This window comes from Pelophylax lessonae (genome assembly GCF_965119305.1).
Source record: "Pelophylax lessonae genome assembly, chromosome: 11".
In the NCBI taxonomy this organism is placed as follows: domain Eukaryota; kingdom Metazoa; phylum Chordata; class Amphibia; order Anura; family Ranidae; genus Pelophylax; species Pelophylax lessonae.
The window spans coordinates 57,464,480-57,477,731 of NC_138778.1; the positions used below are offsets into that span (position 1 = coordinate 57,464,480).

Below are 13,252 nucleotides of genomic sequence, written 5' to 3' on the forward strand. Positions count from 1 at the left end.
TGGGAAGTACATTTCTTAAACAGTTCAGCAGTGCAGTAATATCCTTGTAGAAGACTACAGTTCCCATGATCCCTTTCTTCCAGTCTCAAGAGTATGATGCATAAAACCTTAGACCAACACTAGGGGAGTATAGAGACAGTCTGAGAGAGCAGAAAGTAAGTCTGCAGTTTCAGATAATGGTAGTCCACTCCCGGCGACACATGTAAGAATCATGGAAGCTGCCATTGCTGAATGCAAGCTTTCTGGCTGTCATTCTGACACTTTGGCAATGGGTTTTGATGTTTGTTCTGGGTCTCAGACTCAAAAGAACTTACTTCTTCCAGACTGCATAATGCATACATGCAGCTGCAGGAAAAGTGGGCTTTAACCGCAACGCCGAAGCAGCCTGAGGATGTGTGCTGAGAGCAAGCAGACTATGTAATTATACCACCCTGACTGAGCTGTCACCGTCAGCGCTATGGCTTGTGATCAGGAGGCAGTGTAACAAGCTCCCAATCATGTGACTGCTGAAAGAGCCAATCATGGCAGTCACATGATAGAGAAGCCATGCCACCTACCATATTAAAGCCCCTTTAAAGGGTTACTCACCCAGAGGCGGTGTGAAGGAGTTAAAGTGGACCTGAACCTAAAACATGAGGATTTCTTATGCAATAGGGAAATTTCAGAAATGTTACATGTGGCTAAGCAGTATCATGAAAACAAAACTTTTGTCTTAAATCTCTCCTGAAAAAAACAGTGCACTTCCTGGTTTGTGTGTGCCCACAGCCTCAATGTTATATATCTGCAGTATGAGATCCAAGGCACTGCTGCCTTTACCAAGATGGCTACCTTTACACAGTGACTGTCTGGGCCTGGACTTGAACATGTTCCGCCGCTCACTCGCGATCGTCGGTTACACCGGGAGAAAGGCAGGAGGCTAATGTAAACAAAGCCACCTGTCAATCTCCCTTGTGTAACAGCAGAGATCATATGGTCCTGCTATGTAGGACCGTAGATCACTGCTATTACATGAAAAGCCACATCCAATCACAGTTAGAAGCACGCCCCTAGGGACACACTTAACCCCTCCTTCTCCAATAAAGTTAACCCCTTCCCTGCCAGTGTAATTTTTACAGTAACAGTGCATATGTATAGCACTGATTACTGTAGTAATGTCACTGGTACCCCCAAAAGTGTAAAAAATGTCAGTCAAAGGTCCGATCTGTCCGCCACAATGTCGCAGTCCTGCAAAAAAAAAAATCGCAGATCACCGCCATTACTCGTTAAAAAGAAAAAAATAAAAATGACAAAAATCTTTCCCTTAGTTAGTAAACGCAATAACTTTTGCGCAAACCAATCAATATAGGCTTTTTGCGATTTTTTTTACCAAACATATGTAGCAGAAAACAAATTGGCCTAAAATGTTAAAAAATCTTGATTTTTACATTTTTTTGGGGGGTGGGAATTTCATTTAAAAAAATTTGAAAAATATTGTTATTTTGGCAAAATTGTTGCTCTTTTTTTGTTTATAGCGCATGATTTTTTTTTTTTACTGTAATTTTTTTTTTTTTTTATAGCTGTCAGCGGGGAAACCCATTGACAGCTGATGATCAGTTGTTAAGGACGCCGCAGCCAGCTTTCCAGACCGCTCCATAACAACTATATTATATAGATATATGCACTGTGCAGCATGCAGTGCATTGCAGGGCGTTCGGTGGAGCGAACACCTGCCGAAAACCCTGCAAATTTGGGTGTTGGATGAACAGGCCGAACAGCCAATGTTCAGCCCGAACTCATGCTCCGGCCGAACCGTTCACTCAACACTACTTGGGACCAAATCAGAAGGCCCTTTTGGAGGTGAGCACTACACTTTAAAAATAAAAGCTGGAAGCTGATGGGTTTCTTTGCAGAGCTGCAGCAGATTTTGCACTCTCTGGTTTTAGTAAATCTCCCCCATTGGCTTTTAAGTTTACTACAGCTTTGGAACAAAACTCTCCATGTTTGGTCTTCATAATTCCGTTGTAGCACTCCAGTCTTTCGATTCAACTAAGGAATCTATGGCACAGCAGGGTGTTTAAAGACAGAAAGTGCATTAGGAATACAGAATACCTCCCTCTCTTCACATCTTTGTAACATAGGGAGTAGGTATTTTGTAAAACACAGAGGTGAACTGGACAAGATGTGTAGGGTTTACATCTACTTTTATTTCTTATTGATGTGTGCTCGTTGGCTGTGTTGTAACTAGGACAAGAAATGAAAAGTCATTTTCCAAGTGGAGCCATAGACAACAATAAAAACCTAACCTTTCCCCTAAGAATATATTCTTTCATTGGAGTTACATTTACATGCAGTTACTAAACCTACCCTGTTTACTAAAAGACATGTTTTTATTACTAGTTGCCCCACTGCAAGGGAAGATTTTTTCGTTTTATGGAGTCCAGGTATAAAAAAGCATATTTAAATAAGTGCAGTGAAAAATTCCCCAGATGGAGGAAACCATGCCCCAGTGTTGGTGTTTGTTTGGACAGATTTGCCTGGTGGCACCACTGAACTAACTGGCAGACAGTTTGACCTGATAACTGTCCATGGTATTCTGTAGTGGTCAGCTTGGCCCGGTAACTGTCCATTCACTTAAATAGTGGCACATGTTCTGGATTCTATTAAAAAAAAACAGGACAGTTCTGCCAGATCTGGCAGTGTTGAAGACACTGTTTTACTGAAATTGTTGATATCTGCAGGTTAATAAACAACATATGTTCAGAATATTGTGTGTGAATGAGAGTAAGTTATAGTGTTTTTTTTTTCATTTGTGAATTCTTAAAATGGATCCAATACTCACTTTTTCTCTGCACGTCTCGTCTTCGACATTTACAAATTCACATTTATTGTTCTTACAGCAGGCAGCTTGCAGTTCTGACCACAATCTAAAGCAACAAAAAATCAAAAACATATATGTGCAGACACTTTATTTGTTTTTCTATTAGTAGATAGACATACAGTATCTCACAAAAGTGAGTACACCCCTCACATTTTTGTAAATATTTTATTATATGAGACAAATAGTGAGTGTACAACTTGTATAACAGTGTAAATATGCTCTCCCCTCAAAATAACTCCACACGCATCCATTAATGTCTAAACCGCTGGCAACAAAAGTGAGTACACCCCTAAGTGGAAATGTCCAAATTGGGCCCAAAGTGTCAATATTTTGTGTGGCCACCATTATTTTCCAGCACTACCTTAACTCTCTTGGGCATGGAGTTCACCAGAGCTTCACAGGTTGCCACTGGAGTCCTCTTCCACTCCTCCATGATGACATCACAGGGCTGGTGGATGTTAGAGACCTTGCGCTCCTCCACATTCCGTTTGAGGATGCCCCACAGATGCTCAATAAGGTTTAGGTCTGGAGACATGCTTGGCCAGTCCATCACCTTTACCCTCAGCTTCTTTAGCAAGGCAGTGGTCATCTTGGAGGTGTGATTGGGGTCGTTATCATGTTGGAATACTGCCCTGAGGCCCAGTCTATGAAGGAAGGGGATCATGCTCTGCTTCAGTATGTCACAGTACATGTTGGCATTCATGGTTCACTCAATGAACAGTAGCTCCCCAGTGCTGGCAGCACTCATGCAGCCCCAGACCATGACACTCCCACCACAATGCTTGACTGTAGGCAAGAAACACTTGTCTTTGTAATCCTCACCTGGTTGCCGCCACACATGCTTGACACCATCTGAACGAAATAAGTTTATCTTGGTCTCATCAGACCACAGGACATGGTTCCAGTAATCCATGTCCTTAGTCTGCTTGTCTTCATAAAACTGTTTGCGGGCTTTCTTGTGCATCATCTTTAGAAGAGGCTTTCTTCTGGGACGATAGCAATGCCGACCAATTTGATGCAGTGTGCGGCATATGGTCTGAGCACTGATAGGCTGACCCCTCACCTATTTAACCTCTGCAGTAATGCTGGCAGCACTCATACGTCTATTTCCCAAAGACAAGCTCTGGATATGACGCTGAGCACGTGCACTCAACTTCTTTGGTTGACCATGGCGAGGCCTATTCTGAGTGGAACCTGTCCTGGTAAATCGCTGTATAGTTTTGGCCACCAAGCTGCAGCTCAGTTTCAGGGTCTTGGCAATCTTCTTATAGCCTAGGCCATCTTTATGTAGAGCAACCATTCTTTTTTTCAGGTCTTCAGAGAGTTCTTTGCCATGAGGTGCCGTGTTGAACTTCCAATGACCAGTATGGGAGAGTGAGAGCGATAACACCAAATTTAACACACCTGCTCCCCATTCACACCTGAGACCTTGTAACACTAACAAGTCACATGACACTGGGGAGGGAAAATGGCTAATTGGACCCAATTCGGACATTTTTAGTTAGGGGTGTACTCACTTTTGTTGCCAGTGGCTTAGACATTAATGGCTGAGTTTTTTTGAGGGGACAGCACATTTACACTGTTATACAAGCTGTACATTTACTACTTTACATTGTAGCAAAGTGTCATTTCCTCAGTGTTGTCACATGAAAAGATATAATAAAATATTTACAAAAATGTGAGAGGTGTACTCACTTTTGTGAGATACTGTAACAGCAGGAGTATTATTAGTCACAGAACTTTTAAGCCAGAGTCTGGGAAACTTAAAAAAAGGATTCCTTATAGTGGGGCTGCGCCTGCACTGTAAGGGTTAATTGCTTGCTTGGTCTAGGGGAGAGTGAAAGCTTTTTTACTTCATCCTCCACTCCCCCACCGGACTGTACTCCCCAGGCGGTGATCCAAGAAAGGACTGTGCACTTGATGATGTCATGACCTTAGACTGCTAGGGGAGAAGACCTTGCGAGGACTGGTCCTGCAATGTGTAGGAATTGAGGATTGGGCAAGTACATCTACTTTAACAAGTTCAGTAGACCCAAACAAGCAATTGATTCAAGAGATATTTTTCAAATTGAGCTTTAAAGTTTATCTGTGCTTTTTTAAACTAATAGTGCCTAGAGGGTGCTGTCATGTCTCCATGCCTGTTCTATTTATGGGACACCTTTGATTATCTGGGTGTGCTTTGTTGACTGCTCTCCTTTCACCTATTATCCTATTATTCTCGTAACAACTTGTCTACCTTTGGATGGACATCCCAGGGCTTTTCTATTTTGTTCCCTACATCTGGGTGGAATATCTGACAGCAGTTTAGGCTACACTGGCCTGGTGTGCCCTCCCTAAGATTTATTGTCACCATAGGTGCTGACCCTTCTTATATCCACTCTAGGACTCCTAGCAGTGCTTAATAGAGTGATTGCGACATATACATATATTACACATGCTTTACGGCTCCTGAAGAAGCAGAAAAGTGAAACATGTCGAGCAACAAGCATTGTGATTGACATAGTATCTATATGTGTGCATGTTTGTGTAGTAAAAAACCTTTTTATTAAATGTTCTATTGGGGGAGTAACTGTATGCCCCATATCCTTTTAAATTTTGATCCAAATAAAAATGTTTTTACAGTAATTTATGTAATGTGGCACTATTAAAATCCCTTTTTCAATATTCTTTTAAAAAATTCTACTCTTCTGAGATGAAGGTGCCTTTGACCAATGGATGTATGTGACTTGTTCAGAGGTTAATCTGTGCTTTGTCCATGCAAGGCAAAGTAACAGGATCACATAAATGCCACCCTGCCAGCTAAAAATACATTCTCTTAGGCTTAGCTACACCTCAACTCTATTCAGCAAAGGTAAATGCCCTGTATCTTGTGCTAGGTGGAGCACGTGACTCTTTCCTCTTCATCTCATGAGACAGTTGTGGTACTTGCTGACTAGCTGATTAAGCCCCCAGCATTGTCACATTAGGCTCAGAGACAGTTTTTAGCTTTTTGTATGCTCCAATTAATGACTTGACTGGAGCTTAAAAAATGTTTCCTCTATTTGCATCCACTGACCAAAAGAAGTGGTAAGTTAAAAGCAAGTAAGTATATAGGCAAAGCACAAGTTTACTTTAGAGCTCCCCACCCCACCACCACCACCAACCTGCTGGGGGCAATAAACTGATAAAAGAAAAACGTACTGAAAATATTTTACTTACTCAGTGTCTATTAGACCATGATAATAGACAAAGTAAAGAAGAGAGTTTTCGTTTATGTCATAATCAGTCAGTCCATTTCCTATAGCAATTCCCTGCAAATATATGAAAAACATATATTACATGCAAAAAAAAAAAAGTTTCACTGCATCGACTAAATACATGTACATTTCTCCATGTTTTCATTTAAAAACACTCCAAGTACAGAAAAATGCTTGTTGATCTGCTAGAAATTCAATTTGTTCCTAACTTGTTGCATTTGACAGTAGAGTGCCGGCTGTAGTGGTGTCCCAAGCAGTACTGTCAGTCCTGCCTGCTGAACTACAGAACCCTGCCTATCACATCCCTCTCTGTGCCTCTCCACATTCCTAAATTCATTTTTTCCCAGCAAAACAATGCTGCTGCCTTTACTTCTGTCCACAATCTGTCCACATATTATGTTTAGGGAATTGGGTCCGATCTGTCCGCCGCAATGTCGCAGTCCCGCAAAAAAAATCGCAGATCACCGCCATTACGCGTTAAAAAAAAAACACCAAAAATTACACAAATCTTTCCCTTTGTTAGTAAATGCAATAACTTTTGCGCAAACCAATCAAAATACGCTTATTGCGATTTTTTTTTACCAAACATAGGTAGCAGAAAACAAATTGGCCAAAAATTAAAAAAAAAATTGATTTTTACATTTTTTTGGGGGGGAATTTCATATAAAAAAATGTTAAAAATATTGTTTTTTTTTCAAAATTTATGCTCTTTTTTTGTTTATAGCGCAAAAAGTAAAAATCGCACAGGTGATCAATTACCACCAAAAGAAAGCTCTGTTTGTGGGAAAAAAAGGGCGTAAATTTAGTTTGGGTACGGTGTCGCACGACCGCGCAATTGTCAGTTAAAGTCGCACAGCGCCGAATCGCAAAAAGTGGCCTGGACGGAAGACAGCAAAATCCTCCGGTGGTCAAGTGGTTAAAGATAAAAATTAGATGTCACACTGGAACAGGACCTGATCCACATGCTATGGAGATGCCCCAAGCTGACTAGATATTGGAGAGAAATAGTACAGGTTTTTAAAAAAAAAACTTGCTAGCAACTAAAACTGGATCCCAAAATGTGCTTGTTGGCTATGCTAGACGAGGAAATATATCAACCTGTTACTATAATCCTGGCCGCAAAACTTATTTTTCTAGGATGGTAACTGATTGCACAATGATGGCTTTCCCCGAACCCATCCAGATTTCAACAACGGAAAATTCTGTGTAAATTCTATTCTGTCCAGGGAAAAATTAATCTTTCAAGGAAGGGGTTGCCCCCCCAAAAAATGTTTGGAATAGACAGTTGTCCTCCCCAGATTTGCACCTCATTCCTTAATTCTGCACTAATTACTGCAATAATTGGCGCTACTGTATACATGTCCTTGTAGGTGATGGATAGTATACCCAGCATATCGGCACTTCCAAGTAACTTAGACATGCACTACAGACAGATTACAATATGGGTGTAAAACAAATAAATACACATGCAATGTTTTCTGAGCATTATTATTTTATTAAGACAATCAATTTGGACTAAATTACAGTAATTTTGTATAACTATGGTAGTACATGTCTTATTGTAGTATTAACATCAATATACTGTCATACATTATGTTATTCTAAAGTGTCATCTGACTATATGGAAGTATGTGTCATGGGAAGGATGGGACCCCTGTTGGGACCATATTGTTTCTCATTTTGTATTCTCAGTACAGCAGAAAAGAGAAAAACAAAATAAAATATAGTTGCTCAAAATGTAGTTCAATCTTATTTTATTGAGGTAAAGTCATATAAAAGTAGACAAAGCATTCTACAAAGGTGTTCACATAGGATAATTAAAAGAAGGCAAAAGGACATGTAACCTTGTCAAAAGGTTGACAATAAGAGCAATACAGTTAGAGTATATACCATCGTGAGCTGTAGGCGAGAATTCAGGGTTATATGTTGGTCAGTTCACATATAAGACCAATTTTCATGTGGAGTGAACATGTAGTTTCACGATAGTTTAGTACGAGTCACGGTTTTTAATGAAATTGTTGTACTGAAGGGATCACTTATATTTTAGAATGGAGGTATGATGTTATGGATCAGATGGTTAGGAGAATTAGTGTCCTTCAGAAGTTACAGTCATACAGTCAGGGGGAAGAGTAAGAAGAATGAGGAGAAGGAGGCATAGGAGGACAGAGAGGAGAAGGAAGGAAGAGGGGGGCACGCACTCTGCTACAGCTGGGAGACACTGCCATCAGAGGAGCCTTCAGCCTATTTGGTGAAATCTGATTAGTCTCGGAACACAGACCATGAGAACCATTGTTCTACATTTTCTTTCTCCTGTGCTAACAAGCGTTCCAGGTCTCTAATTTTATCCACCTCAATGGCCTACTCAGCCAGGGAAGGCATGTTTGATGTTCTCCAGTGTCTAGGAATCACTGCTCCCGTTGCAGCTAAGAAATTTTGCAGGGAATCCTTTTTAATTGACTCGAGAGTGCCCGGGATCAATGACAACAGAGCTGTCTGGTGAGGGTTGAATAGCCTGCAGTACAGAGCAAAAACGGTCCTCCATAGCTTCAGGACTGGGGGGCAATCCCACCAGACATGGAGCATAGTACCCCTGGCAGATGAGAATCTCCAACAGGTATCAAGTAGGGATGGGTCCATGTATTTGATGGTAGAGGGACATCTGTACCCTCTTGTCAGTAGTTTAAATCCCTTTTCCTGTACCTTGGTGGCTAAGGAAAGTTTGTGGGTCAGAATAAAGCATTTTTGCTAGTCAATGAGCGAAATATCATGTCGTAATTATTTTTCCCCACACTCTTGTATATGGTGGAGGGTCAGGAGAAAAGGCATTAAGTAGTGAAGCATAGAGTTGGGAGATGACAGGATTAGGGGGATTGGCCCGAAGGAGCATACCCTCAAATCCCGATGGATGAGCTACCACGTCCAAAAGGGAAGGGAAGGTACGAGAGAACCTGTTGTCTCTGTAGCCATCCTGTCGAGTGTTGGGGGGGTACCCGGATTGGGGATTCAGTCATTAATGAAGGGTCAGCTCGTAGTAAATGGGCTAGCCGTCTGTGGTCATCTTTACTCCATGGCCCAAATCTCATTCTACTAACAGCTGGCGGAAAGGCTGGGGTTCCAAAGAACTGGATCATAGGTCCCTGTAATTTAGACAAGGTACCGGACGTTGTCAAGCAATGCCAAATCTGAAGTGTCTGGCAGGTAAGGTCAATGGAGAGAGACTTATCCCTGTGATAGACTACTGGTGTCCACGGCAGGGCGCATAGATTGATTTAGTTGAGATGTCGTTCCAGTTGAATCCACAGCTTGGATGAATAGTTGTGGAACCAATCTACAATGCGCGCTAGCACTGCTGCCTTATGATATAGGGAGGCGTCAGGTACACTAGCTCTACCTCGGACCCTAGGGGAGAGAGCATTTTGGAACTTATTCTGGGACGGGCTGTTTTTCTTATAAACGTGAAGAATATTCAGTTGCAAGGTTAGGCGGAGGAATTGCCAATCCACTCGGTCAAATGCCTTTTCAGCATCGACCGTTAGGAAGCAAAGTGGAATATTGTGAGTACAAGAGTAATCGGTCAGAAGGAGAGCTTTCAAAGTGTTATCCCTTGCCTCCCATCCACTAACAAAGCCATATGTATTAGGTGGGGCAATAAAGACTGTAGCCTATTTGCCAACACCTTAGCATAGATTTTAAGGTCTACCCCAATCAAAGAAATGGGTCGATAGTTTGCGCAGAAAGATGGGTCTTTAATTGGTTTCTGAATAAGAAAAATCTGAGCTTCAAGCGTCTGTGGTGGGAAGATAAAGCCTTTTGAGAGGGAATTAAGCATTTTGGTCAAGGAAGGGACAAGGAGGGCGCAAAATACTTTATAAAATTTAGGGGTGAAACCATCGGGGCCTGGGCTCTTTCTGGAAGGGGTGGCAGCAATGTCCTTTGCCACCTCGTCTTCCGAAAATGGCTTTTCAATCTTGCCTACAGTTGCACCATCTAGATTTGGAAGTGCGGTGCTCGTGACGTAGGATATCTTATCCTCTTCTGAGGGAGCCGGGGGGCAACGGGGTGATACTGAAGAGATATTATATAGAGAGTGGAAGAATTCCTTGAATGCCTGCATTATTTGAGTGGGCGAGGAGACTAAATCCCCGGACTTGTCCCAAATGTGGGTGAGGGAGGGAGTCTTTGGGTGTCTTTGATGTCTGCACCTTTGTGGGAGAGGTCCACAACTCTGAAGCCACGGATGGTCGTCCAGAGGATCCAACCAGTTTGTAATATCGATTGGGTCTTGCTCAAGAAATAAGAAGAAATCAGGAAGTTGGTCCGGGTCTGATAGAACAAATTTGTTTCCATTCCTTGTCACCTTAACGCTGAAGGGGTGGCCCCAGGTGTATGTAGCTTCGGCTTGTCAAATAAAATCTGGTCGGGAACGGACCACCCTTCTCATGTATAATGTGTTGCGAGAGAGGTCCGGGTATAGCTGTGTGTTAGACCCATCAAAGTCCACAGGCCCAAGGCACCATGCTTTACGCATGATTTCTTCCTTCAAGGTGTAGTAGTTGATCCTACACAGCACATCCTGTGGGCGGCCTTCACCGTTCCCGCCCAGTCCGCCCTCTCTGTGGACTCGATCATGTTCTAAAGGTGTTGGGGCCTCCCTGCTGAGAACCTGGTTTAAAATGGAAATGACAGTAGGCTTCAGGTTGTCTCCAGACGTGGCCTCTGGTATGCCCTGGAGCCTTACATTATTCATACGGCTCCTGTTTTCCCCGTCCTCAATACGGAGCTGGTGTTGCTGCAGGCGATGGAGGTGGATTTTAGATGCGGACTCAAGCACTGTTAAGCGAGTCCCATGATCCCTTTGTGTGGCAGCAAAGATGGAAACAGCCTCCTCATTTGCAGTGACCTGTCGCTTTTTGGCTGCTCAGGACTCGAAATCCACTCTAATGCAGATAAAAGGGCTGATGCTTCTGATCTGTGTTCCCCCTGGTGCAGCGTAATCAGCACCCATGTACAGTGGGTACGGAAAGTATTCAGACCCCCTTACATTTTTCACTCTTTGTTATATTGCAGCCATTTGCTAAAATCATTTAAGTTCATTCTTCTTCCTCATGAATGTACACATAGCACCCCATACTGACAGAAAAACACAGAATTGTTGACATTGTTGCAGATTTATTAAAAAAGAAAAACTGAAATATCACATGGTCCTAAGTATTCAGACCCTTTGCTCAGTATTTAGTAGAAGCCCCCTTTTGATCTAATACAGCCAGGAGTCTTTTTGGGAAAGATGCAACAAGTCTTTCACACCTGGATTTGGGGATCCTCTGCCATTCCTCCTTGCAGATCCTCTCCAGTTCTGTCAGGTTGGATGGTAAACGTTGGTGGACAGCCATTTTTAGGTCTCTCCAGAGATGCTCAATTGGGTTTAAGTCAGGGCTCTGGCTGGGCCATTCAAGAACAGTCACGGAGTTGTTGTGAAGCCACTCCTTTGTTATTTTAGCTGTGTGCTTAGGGTCATTGTCTTGTTGGAAGGTAAACCTTCGGCCCAGGCTGAGGTCCAGAGCACTCTGGAGAAGGTTTTTGTCCAGGATATCCCTGTACTTGGCCGCATTCATCTTTCCCTCGATTGCAACCAGTTGTCCTGTCCCTGCAGCTGAAAAACACCCCCACAGCATGATGCAGCCACCACCATGCTTCACTGTTGGGACTGTATTGGACAGGTGATGAGCAGTGCCTGGTTTTCTCCACACATACCGCTTAAAATTAAGGCCAAAAAGTTCTATTTTGGTCTCATCAGACCAGAGAATCTTATTTCTCACCATCTTGGAGTCCTTCAGGTGTTTTTTAGCAAACTCCATGCGGGCTTTCATGTGTCTTACACTGAGGAGAGGCTTCCGTTGGGCCACTCTGCCATAAAGCCCCAACTGGTGGAGGGCTGCAGTGATGGTTGACTTTCTACAACTTTCTCCCATCTCCTGACTGCATCTCTGGAGCTCAGCCACAGTGATCTTTTGGGTTCTTCTTTACCTCTCTCACCAAGGCTCTTCTCCCCCGATAGCTCAGTTTGGCCGGACGGCCAGCTCTAGGAAGGGTTCTGGTCGTCCCAAACGTCTTCCATTTGAGGATTATGGAGGCCACTGTGCTCTTAGGAACCTTAAGTGCAGCAGAAATCTTTTTGTAACCTTGGCCAGATCTGTGCCTTGCCACAATTCTGTCTCTGAGCTCTTCAGACAGTTCCTTTGACCTCATGATTCTCATTTGCTCTGACATGCATTGTGATCTGGAAGGTCTTATATAGACAGGTGTGTGGCTTTCCTAATCAAGTCCAATCAGTATAATGAAACACAGCTGGACTCAAATGAAGGTGTAGAACCATCTCAAGGATGATCAGAAGAAATGGAAAGCACCTGAGTTAAATATATGAGTGTCACAGCAAAGGGTCTGAATACTTAGGACCATGTGATATTTCAGTTTTTCTTTTTTAATAAATCTGCAACAATGTCAACAATTCTGTGTTTTTCTGTCAGTATGGGGTGCTATGTGTACATTCATGAGGAAGAAGAATGAACCGAAATGATTTTAGCAAATGGCTGCAATATAACAAAGAGTGAAAAATTTAAGGGGGTCTGAATACTTTCCGTACCCACTGTATGTTACCTTTGTGAGCCAATGACCTGCTAGCAGAGGCTGGGGGATCCAGTGGAGAAGCTTGAATCTCTGGTGCTGAGTCCTGGGACTAATAAAATAGCCTGCTGCCGCTGGGAGAGCACAAAGCTCAGCTAGGCACGTCTTCAGCCGTGCATCATCGGCCACGCCCCCCAAATGTAGAACTTTAAGTCAAAACAATAGAGAAGAGCTACAGGATCTGTTTAGTGTGGTTCGCTTGCAATTATAAAAAATGTTCATGGATAATAACTGAGCTTTGACAATACAACTGATGATATTCTGCTGCCATGTGTGTATTTTTGGTGACTTTTGTAGCCCTCTCCGTGATTTCTGACAACCTATGCAGAGTTGAAGTACATAGGTGCTCAGGAGACAATGTCAGGTTCTCATTGAATGTGTTGTGGACTGAGGGGAAGGGTGGGAGAACCCCTGTTAGGTAGGCAGTTCAGCATCAGTGTAACTGCAAGTGGCAGGCTGCAAAGGCATCTAAAATCAT

At 42.8% G+C, this 13,252-nt stretch overlaps 1 protein-coding gene across 1 annotated transcript in view; it reads right to left on the reverse strand.

The window, feature by feature from the left end:
- LOC309566772 (lysosomal protective protein-like) overlaps positions 1-13,252 on the reverse strand; it is a 90,751-nt gene that overhangs the window by 34,266 nt on the left and 43,233 nt on the right. Inside the window, exons 7-8 of the mRNA XM_082272067.1 lie at positions 6,056-6,147; positions 2,819-2,903 (exon numbers count right to left, since the gene is read on the reverse strand). Of these exons, the coding sequence (XP_082128193.1) occupies positions 2,819-2,903; positions 6,056-6,147 (177 nt within the window). The remainder of the gene's footprint in view (positions 1-2,818; positions 2,904-6,055; positions 6,148-13,252) is intronic.